The 21,676-nt window shown below is 40.6% G+C and overlaps 1 protein-coding gene across 2 annotated transcripts in view; it reads left to right on the plus strand.

The window, feature by feature from the left end:
• LOC128739789 (DNA topoisomerase 3-beta) overlaps nucleotides 1–21,676 on the plus strand; it is a 169,458-nt gene that overhangs the window by 61,190 nt on the left and 86,592 nt on the right. For both annotated transcript variants that reach the window (XR_008412189.1, XM_053835292.1), the window contains exon 5: nucleotides 1,629–2,223. Coding sequence is in view for 1 of the 2 variants with exons in the window: in XM_053835292.1 (XP_053691267.1) it covers nucleotides 1,629–2,223 (595 nt within the window). In the remaining variant the exon portion in view is untranslated. The remainder of the gene's footprint in view (nucleotides 1–1,628; nucleotides 2,224–21,676) is intronic.

Genomic DNA, 21,676 nt, shown 5'->3' on the forward strand with positions numbered 1-21,676 from the left:
AGATATTGAAAGATAAATAATAGCGTTTTTGTTTTTTACCCTGGGTTAGTTCCAACTCGACCACTGAATAAACAAACATTTTCGGGAGAATGAACAAACGTTTTCAGGTTGTCAGTGTATTGCTCATGGCGGGGTTGAAACTGTAAAAATACCCAGAGCGAACCCATCGTCTGAAAAGTTCAACCCAGAGCGAAACTAAGTTCAACCTGAGTGAAAAAACAAACGTTTTAACAGCTGTTCGATTGGAACTAGAGCGACCCTAAGTTGGACCTAAGCAAAAACAAAAACGGCCATTTTAGTGAATTTTGCGGAGCTAAAAATGATGTAGACCGTAGAGGGGTTAAATAGAGAAATATTCTACGCTTCTGTTTTTAATCATATATTTTCCTGTAGATTTTGGGATCGCAGTAAACAGCGCGTGTGGACGGCAGCAAAATTTTTCGCTGTCAAAATTTTTCTTACAGTTTGTAAAACAATATTTAATAAAACGAATTATCGGTTCCGTACGAATTGGGAAGTTGGAAATAATCAAGCAGATTAGTTGTTAAAATAATCAAACAGATTAGTTTTTCGGCCAGCGGCAGCAGATATAGAATTAGCATGTGCCTTGAAGATAGTGACAAACAAGTTACATGTTTGGATGCAGACGGAATTACTGGAGGCAACTGTTACTGGAAGCGGTCCGAATTTACGCTTGTGCATACGGTAGTGACTTTTGCGGTTTATGAAGTTCTGCCCCGGAGGCACCCAAAACCTAGCTTTCGAATAGGACTTTAAACTGTTTCAAGTTTAATCGAAAATGCTGTTCAGTGGCGGGATTTAATGGAATGGACGAAGAAACAAATGCCGGTGAGGTCGTTTCATAACTTCACTCGTTTATCTATTTGATTTTCCTGCATTCATATATTTTATTATTTCTAAATTTTATTCTTTTACTAAGTAATTAAAATGATGCCAGGTAGACGGAATTTTTCAATTTTCAGAGAGCGAAAAAAAGGCGCTATAACCTTGGCCTATTGCAGCCAGACTATGGTTAATGCCATAAGTTCATCCCCGAGGGTCCGGAGTATCACTTAACCATTATTAGCAAAGATACTCCCAACGACTACAATTTGTAATCTGTAAATTAATCAATATCTTCAAGGGAAGCGTTTGGTACGGGAGGTCCACGCTTTCTTCCTTCCCCTTGATTTCAATGAGTTGAATGGAATTAAGTATCATTTTTAATTCCACTTAATTCTTTGGAATTCTCTCTGCGGTACATGCTGCGCAGTTGGCCTGGCCGTTGACAAGAAAAATGACCGATTTAAGCAATCGGCATTTTCCAGGATGCCTTCAAGTATTGGCTGCGTTAGTGTGAGATAAGATAAGATAAGATATATTTTCCTGTAGATTTTGTATCCTACAAAATTTAATTTAATCTCAAGAATTGATTTGCGGTGCGCGCGGGTCTAAGGGTCGCGATAGATATCGATACGAAGTTTAAATGTAAGACTATATTACCATTCTCAGATATAATTGTGTTTATTTTTACTAAATGAATACATAAATCACTAGTCACAATCGCGGACAAGATACACCACTTATAACTCTTACAAAATGTCAAAAATCTGTTTATTTCATTGTAGTGAAGTTGTTAGGATTCTTCAAACCTCAACTGACTTCGGCGCAGAGGCTTGCGAGATTCTTCATGATATGAATACTCCAAGAAATGGAATCGACGTTGGTGATCATCCGCCAATCACACCAATGAAATTAGCTTCTGGTAATGAATTAGAAGGTGATACCTGGCGATTGTATAATTATATTTGCCGACATTTTCTTGGAACAGTTTCTCGTGATCTTAAGTATCGTTCAACAATTACTAAATTCACGATAGGTGATGAATATTTCACTAATACATCAACTGTTTTAATGGAACCTGGTTTCACAAAAGTAATGACATGGTTTGCGTTCCAAAAAAATGAAATAATAACTCTCTTTTCGGCAAATGAAAAAGTTAAAATTAAGGAGGTACGACTTGTTGAAAGCCAAACTAGTCCGCCTGACTATTTGACAGAGTCCGAGCTAATCTCTCTTATGGAAAAGCATGGAATTGGTACAGATGCATCTATTCCTGTTCACATAAACAATATCTGTCAGAGAAACTATGTAACTATTGGCGGAAACCGCACATTAACTCCGACTAATCTTGGAATTGTGTTGGTCCATGGATATCAGAAGGTAAGATTTTTAATTTTTTTACTACTGAGCAATTGCAGTACAACTAGCCAAACGGACTCGCCTATTTTTGATTGGAATGAAATTTTCCTAATGTGTTGGACGCAAGAACACAACGAGGTTTGGACGAGGACGCAAGTGTCATAACGCAAGAACTCATTTTCTACTAAAATATTTAACGGAGGACTACGTCTTACGGTAAAGTTGGGATAGGGTGTCATTCCGAAAAATCAAAAAATGCAAACGTCAGAGTGCAAAACCACCCCTCTTCTACAACCGATGTTATGGTTTGAACATTTAACCTAGTCCAATTTGATGTCCTGAAACAAAACAATTTTGTTAACCCTTTATAAGGCCGTGGCAATTATATTGCCACCATCGAAAAATATTTGTTTTGTGTCTATTATGACATCAATATAATTATAGAAGCAAAATAAAAAATTTTTGTTGGTGGCAATATAGTTGCCACTGCCTTATAAAGGGTTAAAGCATAAAACCACCCCCTTCTTTCAACCGAGTTTATTTTTCAACATTGAATCTTGTCTGAATCTAGTGAAATTGATGTCCTGAAAGTGTGAAACGTCATAGAAAAGTGAGCGATAATCCGTTCCTTTTGCCAGATTGTATCCATATAAGTACTGCAAGAATTTGTTCGCAACTGTTGTCTTACAAGGAAACACGGCTGTGTAGCAGAGTAAGCATAGCATATAGCCAAAGTTGATTTATTTATTTGTTCAGGTTTTCTGGCAGCGCGGTTACCGTTGATACGCGCCTTTCAAAGGCTCTAGTTTTTTTCAAAAAAAATAATTGTTTTTTGAATAGTGGGTTCATACAAGTAGTATTATAGTGGTGATATTTTAGTGCTAAACCTTCTATATCTCATGAAGTGTAGTGTTTCTAGTGCATATAAGTTACAAAATCTTAAATGAAACGAATGCTCTTTGTGGGATTATTGTGTCTATAGTCACACAAAAAAAACCTTATCGCCTTGCAGCAGTGGTTGTGCTTACTTTGTACTAAAAATAAAATTACAGTGTGTTAGAATATACCTGCTATTGTGCTAGAAAGGGACTGTTGATCATCAGTTGCGAACTATATTGCAGAAGCTTTCAGGCTAATGTGCTTTAGTAATACCGTCGATCACTCAGTTGGTGTACCGTGGTTGCATATTTACTGTAGTGTGGCTCCTCTGTAGATCAACATCTTTGTATACAGCTATACACCCAATAGTTTGGATGCAATTTGAAACTGTTCTGTCTGAGTAGAGCTTTTGCGAGAGTGGTGAATGAATTGAGTGTAGCTATGTATGTAACTGATGGTTGAGTAAGCGTGAGTGGTGCTCTCTTTCTCGATCAGGCGAACTCGTTTTATACACGGCTATACATCAAATAGTTCGAGTATAATTTCGTGCGTTTGTGTGGAAAACACAGCTTTGGCACGAGTAGTGTGAATGAGTACTGAGGTGCTTTAGTAGCATTACTCGGCACGCTCTTCCTTACGACAGCTTCTGCAGTGTCTATATTTGCAACGGTGTTCTGGCGGTTGCACGCAGCTATACATCTAATAGTTCGGGTGCAATCCGTCTACTACCATTGCCGATACAGCCTGAGCAAAACCTGCTTAAAGTGATTTGCGTACCCGATTTCTGTCGCTCAGCACACGCAGCAAAGTGCTACTAGGTGACCATCTGTATGTTGCGCTCTCTGAGTGGACTTCTAGCTGTGTGCGGCTATACACCCTATAGATCGAATGCAAGCTGTGCAAGCCCTAGATAGAACGACACGATAGTTAAGGAAGTAACGTATGCCTGAATGTTTTGATTATTACAGCAACAACGTAGAGCGCTGAATCGCAGCCTGCATGGCATGATAGTACGGAGATTGTAAGTTTAAACACATGTTTAACGCACAAGGTATGTTTTTTTTTCTCTTGTTATTCACGCATTTCTACTGCAATGGCACTTTTCACCGAGTAGACAGAGTATGCCCGACAAACAGCATCCGTATTTCGCGCTAACGCACTCATTTACAATCGAAACCATGCTATACTGCTGTACGAATCTGCTCGTTCATTGATCGATTTAGCTTAACCTGTCTTTTTATGCTACTGGTTTATTCATATACATTTTTTTTTCTCATACTTTTGGATGATGATGGCTGAAGAAGAAATTTATTGCGTGGAGTGTAAAAGGCAGGAGGTTGATCCTAATAAAGTTTTGACATGTTTGTATTGCTTTTCTAGTGCACATTTTAAATGCCGCAATATAATTGGTAATGCAGTTAGACGTATGAAAGAATCACCCTATTTTTGCTCAGCGGATTGTTCAGTTACGTACCAACGAATTATGGAAATGAAGCACAACAATCAGTCCATGGTTTCGGCACTTGCTACTGAACTGAAAAATGCTGTAGCTTTCGAAATGGAAGGGATTAGAAAAGAGGTGAAACTTATCACGTCCGCAATTGAAGCCTCTCAGGAATTTTTATCTTCCAAGTTTGATGATATCGTAGCCGATTTTTCGGAACTGAGGGCTGAGAATGAGCTGTTGAAACATGAGGTAAATGCGCTTAAAAAATCAAATTCAACACTCACTGACGTCGTCCGTAAACTCGAATCAAACGTCGATAAAACCAATAAATTGGCTACTTGTAACAACGTAATGCTGTTTGGCGTCCCATCTGCGCCCAATGAAAATACCTCCGAGCTTGTGCAAAAAACTTTGACTTTTCTTGGTGCGTCGACAGGTACTGATTCAATAGCATCTTCCAATAGAATCTTTACAAGTATCAAATCTGGAAATCCTTTAGTCCCGATCAGAATTGTTTTTAAAAATGCAGAAGCTAAAGAAGAGGTACTTAGTAAAAAAAGGCTATAGGGCTTTCAACATCGATTGACCCTTCACTTTTACTGAATGGGAAAGCTAGCACTATTTCGATTCGCGACGAATTAACTCCGCTTTCGTTAGAAATCATAAAAGAACTTCGGGAATCACAAGAAAAACTTAACATAAAATATATTTGGACTGGTAAAGGTGGGATGGTATTTGCAAAAAAGGATGATGGTGCGAAACCTGAGATGATAAGAAATCGAGCTAACCTAGAAAATTTTATGGCACGCCAGATAAATCTCTCTGTTTTGTCTCCCTCTCCGAAAAGGAAAAAAAGTACAACTGACAAAAACCAAAAGAAGAAAAAATAAGATATGTTTTATTTGCTTACAAGTTTGTTGAATAATAACAGCTAAATGGCCACTACACAAATACAAAATCACATTCACGAGTGCATTGATGATTTCAAGATCCAGTATCAAAATACGAATGGTAGAAGTTTACGGATTCTTCAATGGAATATTCGCGGGATGAATGTAATTGAAAAATGCGATAATATTATTGTATTTCCTGAACTGCTGTGATGTGATAATTGATGTCATTGTAATTGGTGAGACGTGGATAAAGGCAGATAGCACTTCAACTTTTGAGATTCCCGGTTACTGTTCTACATTCTCATGCAGGGACTCGTCTCATGGAGGGTTGGCGTTATATGTAAACAACAAAATAGTGCATAACATCAAAAACAATCTAGTTTCTGATGGATTACACTCCATTCACGTTGAGCTAACTGTTAACGGGTTTTGTTATGATGTTATTGGTATCTACCGACCCCCTTCCTTTGATTTTCACAAGTTTCATGACATCTTAGAAGAGTGGTTGCACAGTTCAAAATAGAGTATTCCATGCTTCGTTGTAGGTGACGTTAACGTTCCTGTCAACCTAATCAACAATAATGTCGTGGTTAAATATAAGAACTTATTAGAATCATATGGCTTTATATGTTCCAATACAATCCCAACTCGGCCAGCCAGTAATAACATTCTCGATCATGTAGTCTGTAAGATAAATGACGCCTTTTGCCTACGTAATGATACAATCGCTACCGATATAAGCGATCATTCGCAAATTTTAACCACCATACGTCTTACTGGCAGAAAGCAAAGACAGGTTCTTACTAAAAAAGTTGTAGATAATATGAGGCTTGCTAGCATGTTTAATGAATATATAAATAGTATCGGATCTGTGAATGACGTTGAAAATTGCTTTTTTGAAATAATCACAAAATACAACCAGTTGCTTGCCTTGTGCACAAAAACGTTTGAAATTGAAATGACAGCTAAAAATGATTATTGCCCATGGATGACGTTCGAATTATGGAAGCTTATGAAGATTAAAATCAAGTATCTAAAGAAAGTTAAAAAACATCCTTACGATGCCAGTCTACGAACTATGCTTAATCATGTTACAAGAAAAGTAGATATGACAAAAAAACAGAATAAGAAATCTTATTACGAAAAGCTTTTGAGTACTACTTGCCATTCAAAGCTCTGGAAAAATATTAATGTGATATTTGGGCGTTGCAAAGCAAAAGAACAAATAAACCTAATTGAAAACGGGAACAGAGTTTCCGATGCGCAACACGTCTGCGAAATTTTTAACAAATATTTTTCGAGTATTGGTGCGAATCTCGCAAGCAAAATAAGTCCAACGAACGCTAGCCCTACTAGTAATATCAGATGTGTCTCGAACACAATCTTTTTACGCCCAGCAAGCGCAAATGAAGTCATTGCCCTAATTAAAGAGCTAGATACAAATAAGAGCTGTGGACCGGATAACATAACAGCAAGAATAGTTAAAAATAATCCTCAGGCCTTTGCTTCAATTTTAAGCCAAGCTTTCAATAAAATTATTGACACTGGAGAATATCCTAACTGTTTAAAAACTGCAAGGGTAGTGCCAATCTTTAAAGCGGGTAATCCCTTGGATGCGTGCAACTATCGTCCAATCTCTACATTATCTGTCTTCAACAAGATCTTAGAAAAATTGCTCGTTTCTCGGCTATTAGACTTTTTCAATACAAATAATGCTCTTTACAAATTTCAATACGGCTTCAGAAAGCAATGCAGTACTATGACCGCCATAACAGAGCTAGTAGACGGCATAATCAATGAAATTGAGTCAAAGAAACTTGTTGGAGGATTATTTCTCGATCTCAAAAAAGCATTTGATACGCTTAATCATAATATCTTACTACAAAAGCTAGAATTATATGGTATAAGAGGAGTCGCAAATAACATTATCCGTAGTTATTTAACCAATAGGACACAATTTGTGACAATTGGTGATGCACGCAGCTCACTCCAAAAAATTGATGTTGGTGTGCCGCAAGGTAGCAATATTGGTCCGTTATTATTTCTAAGCTACATCAACGACATTGGAAATTTAAATTTGAGAGGGATACCAAGGTTATTCGCGGATGACACGGCATTGTTTTACCCTTGCACTGACATTGGCAGTGTGATATCAGCAATGGAACAGGATTTAAAAATTCTATCACAATATTTTGACGCGAATTTGCTTTCGCTTAACCTGGTAAAAATCAAATATATGGTATTCCATCCACCTAGGAAAAAACCAACCGGTCATTTAAACCTGTGTGTTAATGAAACACTGATAGAAAAAGTGGATAATTTTAAATACCTGGGTATTTACCTTGACTCTACGTTGTCTTGGGATCAGCAAATTAGGCATTTGCAGCAGAAGATCTCATCTTTGTCTGGTGCCACGAGGAAAGTGAGTTGCTTCGTTCCTAGAAAGGCACTGTTACAGTTTTACTATGGTTGCATCCATTCCCAAATCCAATACTTAGCAATAGCATGGGGTCATGCCTGTAAATCAAAACTCAAAAAGATTCAAGTCTTGGAAAACAGATGCTTGAAAACCATATTTAAACTGCCAATACTCTATCCAACTGTCCAACTGTACTTCAATAATAGCCACACTATATTACCTCGCCTTACGTGATATGCAGACTGTTATTCATATTCACAAAGTCTTGCACCAACCAGATTACCACCATAATATGACTTTAAATGTTGGCAATAGATTGCAAAATACTCGTCGAGCAAATTTCATACAGCGTAGCAGAGCCACCACAAATCTAGGCCAGACGCGAATTTCATTTTTCGGTACCTCAACTTATAACACCTTACCTGATGAATTCAAACAGATCACCAGCATCAATGTCTTTAAATGTAATGTGAAAAAATACCTCAAAACTAATATAAGTAATTATATAATCTAGCCGTATCAACCTACCGTATGTAAATTAAAATAATATTAACATTTTTTTTTTGTTGATTAAAACCAGTAGCCTAGTTTATTTTTGTTTTTAGTTTAATGTTAAGCTTATTTTTTATTTTTGAGCCCCTTAAAAGGAATTATAAATTCCACTGGGTGCTCATTGTGTAATAAATTTGTAATTATACCTCTTTTGTAAATACCTCAGCTATAAATTTGTGTTTAGTTTGTTCGCTGTCCAGTTTTTTCCTACTAGCTGAGGTCTGTAAGTGTCCGATACCAGGGGGCTCTCTGTGTGAGCTTTTTGGTAACGGGGGTGTGTGGAGGGTTATTAAAAAAAAATAAAAAAAAAAAAAAAATTCATCTGATTAATTGTCTTAATAAGAAATTTCGCATGTCACTTTAAAAAAATACTATAATCTTTGGCCAAACTCGTGACTTTAGTCATGACCTTGAAATGCGGTCAGGCATATATTAATATTTTTTTGAAACGATGATTCTACAATTGATGAAGGGACGGTAAGGGAAAGTAATGAAGAAGGATTTTTTCCCCGGGAATGAAGGGGAAGGGTGGAAAGGAAGGGGGGGTAATAGGTAGCTATGCTAAACAAGTTGTCGTTGTGACTCCTATCTTTTGTCCAATGCTGGAAGGTGCATGGGTCGAACCAAGCTGTAATCAGAGATTATAACCGGATTTGAACCCACAACACCTGTCCAGCGCCTCTGTGGTTCAAAGGTACACGGGTACCAGTGAGCGACACGCCCTGGCAGGTGTTGTGGGTTCAAATCCGGTTATAATCTCTGATTACAGCTTGGTTCGACCCATGCACCTTCCAGCATTGGACAAAAGATAGGAGTCACAACGACAACTTGTTTAGCATAGCTACCTATTACCCCCCCCCCCCCTTCCTTTCCACCCTTCCCCTTCATTCCCGGGGAAAAAAATCCTTCTTCATTACTTTCCTTTACCGTCCCTTCATCAATTGTAGAATCATCGTTTCAAAAAAATATTAATGCTATAATCTACAAAATTTTAACTTTTGCAGAAATTTGTTAGACGGCACACAAAAGTCAAACAGGTCTTCTGCTGTACAAAAGGTACGCATGCAGGAGGCCAACGGTTCGTTGAATCCAAACGTCGTGCAGTGAAAGCGGTGCTGAAGCAAACCACTAGAGGGAAGGGTACGTTGCGCGGCACGAAAGTTGAGCTGCAATAGGATTCTCGGGCTATTGATTTTCACCATTTATCACTTTTGCTACAAACATTGTTTGCTCAATCTTTCTGCATCGTTCAAGAGTGTCAATGACAAGAAATCGGCAGCGATCGGGATACGGGGGCAAGTTCACCAAGGTAGATCTCGTAGTGCGAATCGCATGAATCGTTTTTTGTACACGTACTATTCGCAAGTTCCAAACAAGTTGTTGAGGACACCACACCAAACTAGCATATTCAAGTAGCGGTCGCACCAGTGAGCAATATAAGGCCTTTGAGCAATGAGGTTCGTTGAAATTCCAAGCAATTTTCGCGATGAAGCCAAGCTGTCGTGTTGCCTTAGCGATGACATTTGTACGGTGTGAATTGAAGGAGAGCTTGGCATCTAACAAAACACCTAGGCCGCTAATGTGCTCCACTCTTGCTAGTTCCTGATTGCCGATCTGCTACTGGAACACTACTGGATTCACAGTGCGGTGAAAGGTAATAACATGACACTTGGTTACTATGGCACCAGCATATGAATACCTCCAGGGGCTCTTGTAATCGGCGACAGCCTTCGATGAATCGTACCGGCATATAAAGCTTCAAATCATCGGCGTATACAAGTTTTACCTCAACACCCAACAGTAATGTCACATCGTTGAAAAATAACAAAGGTCCCATGTTACTGCCTTGTGAGACACCAGAATTATTAGTAAACTCAGTAGAACAGCATTTATCTAGCTTTACACGGAAAACTCTTTCGCGTACGAGCTCAGCCATGCAATAAACTACCGTGATGCACCAAGCCGCGAGATTTTGTTTACCAATATGTCATGGTCTATCCAATCGAATGCCGCTTCCAAGTCGGTATAGATTGCATCAACTTGAGCCTTCTGTTCCATGTGTGTAATGCATGTAGATGTAAAATCGAGAAGGTTTGTGCAAACAGATCGACCAGGCATAAATCCGTGTTGATCAATCGAGATATAGTTTTTTGTTCAGGATAAAACGAAAGTGCTTACAATTATTTCAAACAACTTCGAGGCAGCAGAAAGGCTGGTGTTGGACCCCACTTTGGCGCAACGGACTCCAAATGCTGTTGGAACACGGATTTCATCAAACGGTGGCCAATCAGTACAAACACTGTCGGCTAGCCCCTCAAATAAATTTATTTCACCACTAAGGTTTGGTTCATACGTATCCGCACGCAGCGGTGGTATATTTAGGACTAACTCTACATCTATGTGATCGATCTCCTACGCTAGCTCCTATCGAACTGTTTAACAGTGTAAGTGCAGTAAACATCGCTTTCTGTGTTCGGAGGTTCGATCAACATGATAGAAAGAATAAATCATCGAATACAAACATCGCCCCCACCTTGAAATACAAATTTTCAATATTATAGACTACATGTACTTAATTGACCAACCACCACCTAGTACTACTACTACAAATATCATATAATTTTCCGACAGGTCTTTGTAAACAAATCAAACGCTGCGAATCAATCACTCGTGGTCATTCTCCGTTCCAGATGCAGGAAGGACGTCCGTCGTGGCTGGATCTGTGTTCCTCGCGGGATCGTTGCGTTCGTTGAACTCCGGATTAGCCGCAGCTGTTGCATCAGATTCCGTTGGTAACAGGCAAATTTTCGTTACGGGTCGTTTAATAATTCCTCGACTGGTTTTAAGCGTCACTACCCGAGTGAGGTTATCTTTCCCTGGATGTACGGATACAATTCTAGCAAGCGGCTATCGGACTGGAATTTGAAATTCTTCCACAATCGCCACTAATCTTCCGGGATGGATATCTGTGTTTGGTTTTCTCGGCTTTGTGTCGCGTTGTAGTTCTTGCAAATATTCGGTGCGCCAATGGTGCCAAAATTCCTTGTGCAATTTTCGAAGACGCTGATGGTGATCCAATTTACTCAACGGAGTTTGCAAGAGATTGGGTTCCGGTAGTGTATACAAACCGGTTCCGACAAGAAAATGGCCGGGAGTTAAACATGACAAATCGTTCGGATCATCCGTAAACGGAACAAGTGGCCGTAAATTCATGCTTGCTTCTATTTGGACAAGAACCGTTGTGATGTCCTCGAAACTGAGACGCGAATTTCCTAATTGTCGATATAGTTGTTTCTTTGCTACCTTAACGGCTGCCTCCCAGAGACCCCCGAAATTCGGGGCCTTTGGGGGACTAACATGCCAAACGATATATTCATTTGTGCAAGCTGCTTTAATTGCGTGTCTGTCGTTCTTAATGGCCCGGTACATCTCAGATAGCTCGTTATTTGCTCCTTCAAAATTTTTACCGTTATCCGAATAGATATCGCTTGGTTTTCCACGGCGTCCCATGAAACGGCGTAATGCATTCAGAAATGCTTGAGTGGAGAAGTCGCTTACTAACGATATGTGCACAGCCTTTGTGCAGAAGCAGATAAAAATGCAGCCTTGCTCGCTGGTGCACGCTTATGAATTGGCTTCAGGTATACGGAACCTGCGAAATCGATACTGGTTGTGCTGAATGGTTTACTCGCAGTAATCCGGCTCAAAGGAAGTTGTCCGATTGGTTGCGACGCTGGAACGGAACTGACTCGGGCGCACTGGAAGCAGTTTCGGAGCACACTACGAACAAGTCGTCTTCCATTTATCGGCCAGTAGGTTTGGCGCATTGTAGCAAGTGTCACGCGGCCCCCGCCGTGCATTAACATTATGTGATGAGCTTTAGCTATCAGACGAGCGTAGGGATAAAAACTAGGAAGAATAGCGGGATGTTTGGAAAGGTATGGCTGTTCAGATAACCGAAGACGCCCGCCTACTCTAACGATACCTTCATCGTCTAAAAATGGATGTAGAGCACGAATGGATGAACGATTGGAGAGAGGTTTGTTTAATCGTAAATCACGAATCTCCTCCTTGTAGTTATCAGCTTGAGCTAGTCGAGTTAGAAGATTGTTGGCAGCTGTTATTTCTCGTACGGATAGTATATGGTTCGAAAATGGTGTTACTGGGTCGTTCAGCTGAACACGCAATCTGAGTCGAGTATTTTGGATGAATCGGAGACAATAAGCAACAACGCGAAGTAGCCGATTTTGGGTCGAATAGCGATCGAAAATTGCGTTGTGGGAAACTTGAGTATGTAAAACTGCCACAAGCCGCTCTCTGCGACGCTCGCTCCATGTTGGGGGTAATCTGGTATTGACGAAATTGGCCATGCAAATTCAGGGAGTGCCAACCATTCGGGTCCGTGCTTCCACTGTTGGCTAGCTAGGAAATCATCTACGTCCATTCCTCTTGAAACGAGGTCTGCGGGGTTCTGCTTGCCGGCCACGTGATTCCAATGCGCGCCCTGTGTTTTGTTTTGTATTTCTGTAACTTTGTTTGCCACAAACGTTTTCCATGTATAAGGAGGCGCTTTCAGCCACTGTAAGGTTACCATTGAATCTGACCAAAAATAAGAGGCCGCTATGTTTATGTTAAGGGCTTGCAGTATGCAATTGTGAAGTTTGGCAGCTAATTTAGCTGCGCTAAATCTGCTGCACACAATTCCAATCGAGGCAAAGTAACTCGTTTCAGGGGAGCTACACGCGACTTTGATGCTAGAAGAGTTACACGTATCGTCCCATTTTCATCGATAGAGCGAGCATAGGTGCAACAACCATAAGCTTGCTCGGAAGCATCGGCAAAGGTATGAAGTTGAAATACAGCTTGAGGTAGAAATGCATAGCGATCGACACGAAATTCAGAAAGCCTTTGAATTTGTTGAGCGTATTTTCTCCACTTGTCTGCAAAAGGCCCAGGTATTTCGTCGTCCCATCCACATGACAGTAGCCATAGTTGTTGGATGATCATTTTGCCACGTATTACTATTGGTGAAATCAAGCCAAGTGGATCAAACAGGCGGGAAATAGCGGACAGTATGGCACGTTTGGTTATATTTTCATTCTCTTGTGTCGATGGGTTAAAGCGTTGTCATCGTTGTCAGGTTCCCAGTGGATTCCGAGTGCTTTTACCATTCCATTTGTCTCGAATGTGCGCTGAACCGCTACGGTCGCCTTTTGAGTGGTGGCTAAACCTTTCAAAGCAGCTGGTTTGTTTGACAACCACTTTCGCAAACTAAATCCTCCTTTCTGCAACAATGCAATAAGCTCGTCACGTAGAGAGATTGCCTCCATGACCGTGTCAGCATCTCCTATGAAGTCATCCACATAAAATCCTTCTAGTAATGCCGTTTTGCCCTTGGGATAAGAAGAGCCCTCATCGTCGGCCAGCTGTTGAAGGGTGCGTGTAGCTAAGAAAGAAGAAGGAGCCATACCATAGGTAACGGTTGACAGTTCATATTTTTGAACAAGTTGGTTAGGATCAAAACGCCAAAGGATGCGCTGCAGTGGTGTATCGTCGGTGTGAACCAGTATCTGACGATACATTTTCTCTATGTCCGCAACTAGGGCAACTGGATAGGTCCGAAAACGCAAAATTATAGATATGAGGTCGTCTTGTATAACAGGGCCCACCAACAGCGCTACATTGAGTGAAATTCCTGTCCCCTTTTTGGCAGATGCGTCGAAAACAACACGTGTTTTGGTTGTTGTGCTATCATTTTTGAAAACCGGGTGGTGTGGAAGATAGTGCGCAGTTTTAGCATGAGTGCCCTCCCCTTCAATAGGCTTCATATGGCCGAGCGAAATGTATTCAGACATAAATTGATCATAATCATATTTTAATTCTGGACACTTTGATAATCTACGTTCTAGTAGATCGAATCTTCTTCTTGCGATTGCTTCTGTGTCACCTACCATCACGTCAAAATTCGGGTGTCGTGGAATCTGTACAACATATCTACCACTAGGTGTGCGGGAAGTAGTTTTGACAAAGAACTCTTCACACTCTTGCTCCTCAGCCGAATGGGTGGATCTGATCGGTACCTCTTCTATTTTCCAAAATTTCTCGACAGCTGTTTCTAGAGATGACAATGGAACGGTTACGACGTTGCAGGAAGGCGTATTATTTGGTGATAACGAAGCATTGATGGCAACGGCAACGTTTCGTGGAGCTCAATTCTTGCGGCGGAAGTGAAAAACGTGAAAAAATGTTCATTACTGATTAGTAGATCGACATCGCTACTATGGTTGAATGCAGGGTCAGCCAAAAACACGTCGCTAAGAATTTTCCAGTGATCATTAGCAAAGGTTTGACAGGGCAACTTGGGAGTTATTTTTTGCATAATAATGAAATCAATATCGCTCGAATAGTGTCTCTTGCGGGAACGGATCTGAGCTGTTACAGACTCTGTTGCCAATTTTGGTTTATCTCCTATGCCTTTCACAAACATGTTCACTTTACTGCACCTCAAACGAAGTAGCTGAGCCAGTCTTTCAGTCATTAGACTTGCCTGTGACGCACAATCTAAGGTCGCACGTGCCATATGCTCATTTCCGTAACAATCAACGATTTTTACTACTGCAGTCGGCATAATCACGTGCTTTTCCTTAGTAGACAATTTAGTGTCATTGATATGTGGCGGTCTAATGGTAGTTGCGGCTGTTAATATTGACCCAGGAGAATCTTCACTGCATTGGGTAACGTTTACAGAGGCGTGTGCTGAATCTTCAAACCTTGCTGGGCGAGCAGCAGTAGCGTATCTATTAGATGCCTCTTCGTAACCGGGATGGATCATGGTGTGGTGACGGTTGCCACAAACTCGACAACAGTCTTGAACGGGACAATCACGAACGAAATGAGTGCCCCTAAAGCAATTCAAGCACAGCCGTTTTGAGTTAATAACAGCTAAGCGCTCTGCAGGCATCATTTTGGAAAATCTAAAACACTTTAGCAGCGGGTGGCGCTGATCACAAGCATGGCATTTGAGTCCGATGTTATTGGCTGCGTTCGTTACTCGATTTTCGCGTACAGTAAGACTCGAAGTAGAAGCGTGCGAACAAATAACGGGTTGTGACGGGAGATATTGATGGTTTACAGATATTGATTCCAATACACGATTTCTGCGGTGAAGAAATTCTACTAGCTCCTTGTAAGTAGGCTGTTTGATATTCGATGCGTGATCTTCCCAGGCTCTTAGTGTATCATCGTGCAGACACGTACATAACAGGTGCTCAAGAATCGTACTCCAGGATTCCGTTGGCTCACCCATTTGATGCAGCCCCTTGACATGCCTCTTAAATACATCTACAGTCCTGTGCAGGGCGTCAGCTGTATCACTTTCCATGTGTGGGGTCTCGAGTAATGCCTGCAGACGTTTCTTTTTCATTTGAATATCGGTTGACTAGCATTTCCCAAGTGGACACGTACTCTGCCGCACTAATATCACGGATTCTATCAATTGGGCGGCCTCTCCTTTCACTGCAGCTCTCAAATAATGAAATTTTTGAATATCGGGGAGATCGGGGTTTGTATGAATGAGTGCGTGAAAGGTATCAAAAAATACTCTCCAATCTTTATAATCCCCGGAAAATTCTGGTAAAGCGATCGAGGGTAATTTTAGCCCGCTAATGGCGTATGGACCTCGAGGGATAGCATTCTGAGGGGCTTGATCGTGGGAAACGATAGGAGGCGGCAATTTAGCAATGAGGCCAGCTTTTATTCGAAAAAACTGTTCCTCAAACGAGGATCTACGCTCTTGATTAGCAGCCATACCTTCATCACTTGTTTCCAATTCTTCTAAGGTAGATTGAGCTTCCTCGAGCTCATGTCGAATGTTGTTCAGATCTTCCAAACGTAGTGCGACCTCTAGCCGGTCCCGACTCTCCTCGAAGTTGCTCAGGAAATTTGTAGCACGATCTAAAGATGACAACAGTATTCTGCAACGGACCGCTGTGCGGTGCTTTCTGGTATTATCTTCCATCTCAGCAGATAAATTAGGATGACGTACAATATCAAGATGTCAGCGTGCACCTGGGAATATTAAGACCCGGTAGACCCGATGGGTAGAATTAAAACACTTGGACTGCTAATTACCTTTAGCAAGGTTCAATGAGCCTTGTATATGTATAATCCGTCCGGAATGGGTTTTCTGTCACTAGTAAATTGGACTATCGTCAATTTACTATTTCTCCAATAACGGCGTACAGTAACGGTAACTCGAAGCAAAAATAAATCTCAGTGGCATCTAAGTAACAATCTAAAGGCGTTGGAATTGCAATTACCTGACGCCCAAATTTATTAGGCCTTGTACAATTTTTATCAAGCAAAAGCAGCGATGGTAGATCTCGGATGCAATTCAATTATCTCGATTCAATTGAATAGGAATGGCGGCAGACAATAGCGGCTTACAATGGTATCAAAATGGTGACTCGGCGGCGTACTATTTCCAAGCCTCTTTCCAGTAATCCTGGTCACGGCACCAGAAAAAATATGTTGGACCCCACTTTGGCGCAACGGATTCCAAATGCTGTTGGAACACGGATTTCATAAAACGGTGGCCAATCAGTACAAACACTGTCGGCTAGCCCCTCAAATAAATTTATTTCACCACTAAGGTTTGGTTCATACGTATCCGCACGCAGCGGTGGTATATTTAGGACTAACTCTACATCTATGTGATCGATCTCCTACGCTAGCTCCTATCGAACTTTTAACAGTGTAAGTGCAGTAAACATCGCTTTCTGTGTTCGGGGGTTCGATCAACATGATAGAAAGAATAAATCATCGAATACAAACAGCTGGTTATGCCACGATAATTCTTTACATTCTGACGATCACCACTTTTATATACCGGAAACATAAAAGACTCCTTTCAGATTGTAGGAAATATGCCTTGCTCAAACGATTTGTTGAATATATACCGCAGAGGATCAGTCATGTGCACTTTCATTCCGTGTCGTCAAGACAAAGATTGCAGGGAATTGAGGCACATTTCCGTTGTGAGTTGACAAAAGTCCTAATATTTCCTATCCAAGAATAGTTTTGAACGTTTCATTTGTCGCTTTGCGTCAGTTAAGTAACTAACTGATTTCTTTACATGGTTTCAATAGTCAAGAATTATATTTAGATTAATTACTTTCAAAAGTAACGGATAAGACTAGGCAGAAGGGATTCGTAGTGATGCCAATATTTATTTGACCGTAAACTCACTATAAGGCAGTAAAGTACAAAACATTAAACAACTTTAGCTCTCTTATATAGTAGCTTTCAATCATAAAAATGAATAAAACGATGTAAAAAAATTATCGACTTGCAAAAATTAGGAGAGGATTTCTCAACCTGCAGCACAGCCAAGCCATTTTAACATAACAATTTTTTGATAAGTAAATAGTGTTTGATGTTGAAGTAAGATTTGAGGCGCTATTAACATTCATTTTAAAATAATCGAGTTTTCTCAACCTGCAGCTTGTCTCAGCACACTCTGTATATGCTGCATGTAGCATGTTTACATGAAGAATCGTATTATTACATGCATGGATATATGCTATTATCGCTACAAAGAGACTTACGTAGTCCTGCGTCACGTGTGCGGTCGTGTCTTGTACACTATCCCTCTGATTTTTTTAGTCAAGATTAATTTTTCAAAAAGGCGTATTTAGAGATGAGATTACTTTTTTTCAAAACATCATATCTTGAAAACTATATATTTGATCAAAATGGCATCAAAGAAAAAGTTATAGAAAATTAAGTGTATTTTCAGAAAAAATTGCACTGAAAGAAAAAATTTTTCAAAACCATGATAAAAATCATAAAATGTTAATTATCTCAAAACCATCCCCTCCGATTTGCCTATATTTTTAAAAAAATAACTTAAATTATGCCCTAAAATCTGCTGAAGAGCTATTGATTTTTTTTGACCTAGGACTACGTCTTACGGCAAGTTTTGAGATAGGGTGTCATTCCAAAAAATCGAAAAATGCGAGCGTCACGAAAAATGAAAGGTTTTGAGCGCTAATAGCTCAACGGTTTTCTGATCGATTTTCAATATTCTTACATAAATCGATCGGAAAATCTTCTAATAATTGACCCAAATGAAGAAAAGTATGAATTCTTGATGTTGAACTATTGAAAAATTGAAAATAATGAACCTATGTTTTACCAGATTTCTCGCTTCGTGATTGGTTGGAAGATTCTTTACGATGATCTAAACCTATACCAAATTGATATCTGTGCTTGGGAAGTAAGCCAAAAAAAGTGACAAAGTTTCCTCATTTCAACAAGATTTCTTAACACCGCGGACCGCGGTTCAACCTAGACCATTTTGCTGTCCTTGCTTGGGAAGTACGCCAGAGGGAGTAACAAAGCCCCCTCGTGCCAACAGGTTTCTTACGAACGCGATTAAACCTAGTCCAATTTGATGTCTGTGTTAGGGAAGTGTGCCAGAAAAAATGACACAAGTTCGTTGTACCAACAGATCGCAAATTCTTTACTGCGAGACGATTAAACCTCGGCGAACTTGATATCTGTGTTGGAAAAATGTACTACAGCTGTAATGTTCGGTTATAATACGACTCTGTATGAATACGCATGCTTGCCGTTTCATTAGAAGTGTAGTGGAAAGATGTGTTGTTGTTAAAATAGGATTGAATTGGTAAAATCCCTTCAACGTGGGGAACCATGGATAATAAAAACAATCTTTAATTTCAGGAAGGTAGCAGGAAAGCAATAGTTTGTGTTCTTTATTTTGTTAAATTGTTTTCAAATGCACAATCTTTTGAGAATTGAACGTATGCAATGTTACTACTTTGATAAATGTTACATACAACGCATGTAGCATATATATATATGAGCATGTATAAATGAGAATCGAATGATTACAAGCATAAATACATGCCACTATCACTACAAAGACACTTAAGTAGTCCTGCGTCACCTATATATGCGGTCGTGTCTTGTACACAACCCCTCTGATTTTTAAATCTGAAATTTGACAAGTTATTTTAAAATATCCGAGTTCTACAGTTTTTTGTAAAACTCTAACAAAATCAAATTCTACGCATCATTTTAAACAAATTAGGTCATATTAAACTTTTTTACCTTTCTTTTTTTAACTAAAAAGTTGAAAATTTAGCGAAATGTTTCAGTTTTAGGCTGTGAACCATTTCGCAAAATTTTTAACTTTTTAGTTAAAATTTGACAGCTCGATGGTTATTTCGCTTCGAATGATTAAAATCAGTTCAGAATGCGAACCATTTCAAATTTTGTCAGATTGATAGCTGTTTTGCTCAATGAGAGCATGTAATTTTCATAGTCCAGCTCCCATTCAACAGTGATCTTCCCCTCCTGAACGACTGTCGTGCTCTTGCCCTAAAGCGTTTTCTGATGTTGGAGAAACGATTCGTCCGCAATCCAAAGCTTCGAATCCAGTAGTACGAGGCTCTCGATCACTGCCGGGAAATCATGGAATCTGAAGACCCACCCAACCAGCAGAACTACTACCTTTCTCACCATGCAATGTCGTGTCGTATTCGATGCAAGTGCCAAATCTTCGCCGTAGCATTTTTCGCTGAATGAGGTACTCCACGTCGGTCCAGTAGTGCAAAACGATCTACATCATATCATGTTACGATTCCGTAAATTCAAGGTAGCATTCACCGGAGACATCTGTAAAATGTACCGTCAAGTAGTCGAAGCCCATAGGATCGTCGATTCTTGCGAATTTTCTGGCGAGAGCAGCCGTCGTTGTCTTTGCGTGTCTTGGAGTTGTGCACTATCACCTACGGTACCGCATCGTCCCCCTATCAAGCAACCAGGTGCTTGGTAGAGCTCGTAAACGAAGACGGCGAGAACTTTTCTATCGCCTTTCGAATTGTGAAGGAGGAGACGTACATGGAGGACGTACTGTCAGGAGCTGACTCGGTGAAAGATGCCATCGTGGTTAATCAGTAGTTAGAGGAACTCCTAGCTCGAGGATGTTTTCCTATACGAAAATGGTGCTCGAACCCCCAGCAGCTGATGGAGAACATTCCTATCGATGAACGAGAGACGATGACTCCGGGGGAGCAAGGAGTGAATGAAACCATTAAGGTGTTAGGCCTGCGTTGGGACCCAACCGCCGATACACTGAAGATCGCCTATCATCCGAATCCGCCTGTGAAACAAACACCAGCGAAACATATGATGTACTCCGAGATCACCAAATTCTTTGACCCCTTTGGACTGGTTTCACCGGTTATCGTCTTGGCGAAACTCGCGCAGAAATCGTATTAGCTTAAAATCAACTGGGACGATCCGGTGGATGAAAACATTGCCAAGCAGTGGCAAAATCTTAAACTTTCCCTAATGCATCTCCACGACATCAAGATCCCTCGGAGTGTGATTTTGGACAATGCAGTCGTCTACGAGCTGCATGGTTTCTCGGATGCCTCCACAGCGACGTGTATCTACCTACGGACCCTTTTTGCTGATGCAAGGATTCGTCTTCTCACCAGTCAATCCAAACTGGCCCCGATGAGTGAGCTCACCATTCCACGGAAAGAATGGTGCATCGCCCTCCTGTGACCCGTTAAATGACGAAGGTATAGCCAGCTTTGGATATGCCGGTTCAGTAAGTTGTGCTGTGAAGCAACAGTACGATTGTCTTGGCCTGGCTAAAAAAATTCCTCAACCAGTTGCAGCTGTTCGTGCGAAATCGAGTCGCCGTGGTCCAGCAGCACACAGACAAGTTTCGATGAGAACATGTCCGATCCCATATGAATCCAGCCGATGTCATCTCTCGCGGTCCCTGGTGGCATGGTCCGAGTTATCTTAAAGTGGTGTGTTACGAAGTTGTTGTTCCAGATGAGATACCAGAGGAAGCGTTACCCGAACTGAAAGCTGTCGTCGCCATCTCCGATGTAAGAGTGGATATGCCTTCATTCTTCTCCAATTACTGCAATTTCCGCAAGCTACAACGAATTGTTGGGTACATTCGTCGATTTGCTGATAATTACCAAAAGCAAAATCCAGCCGACCGAGAGCTGAGACCCCATCTGACAGTCCATGAGCTTCGCCGTGCAAAAGAAACCTTCATCCACGTCGTACAGCATGCACATTTTGCTAATGAAATCAAAGGAGTCCTCGACAACGAACCATGCAAGAGGTTAGAAAATCTTCGGCCTATCTACACCAACGGTTTGCTCCGTGTTGGTGGCCGACTTGACCGATCGCTACTACATTTTGAAAGTTGCCATCAAATTATCTTACCGG

The sequence above is a fragment of the Sabethes cyaneus genome, chromosome 3 (assembly GCF_943734655.1).
Source record: "Sabethes cyaneus chromosome 3, idSabCyanKW18_F2, whole genome shotgun sequence".
In the NCBI taxonomy this organism is placed as follows: domain Eukaryota; kingdom Metazoa; phylum Arthropoda; class Insecta; order Diptera; family Culicidae; genus Sabethes; species Sabethes cyaneus.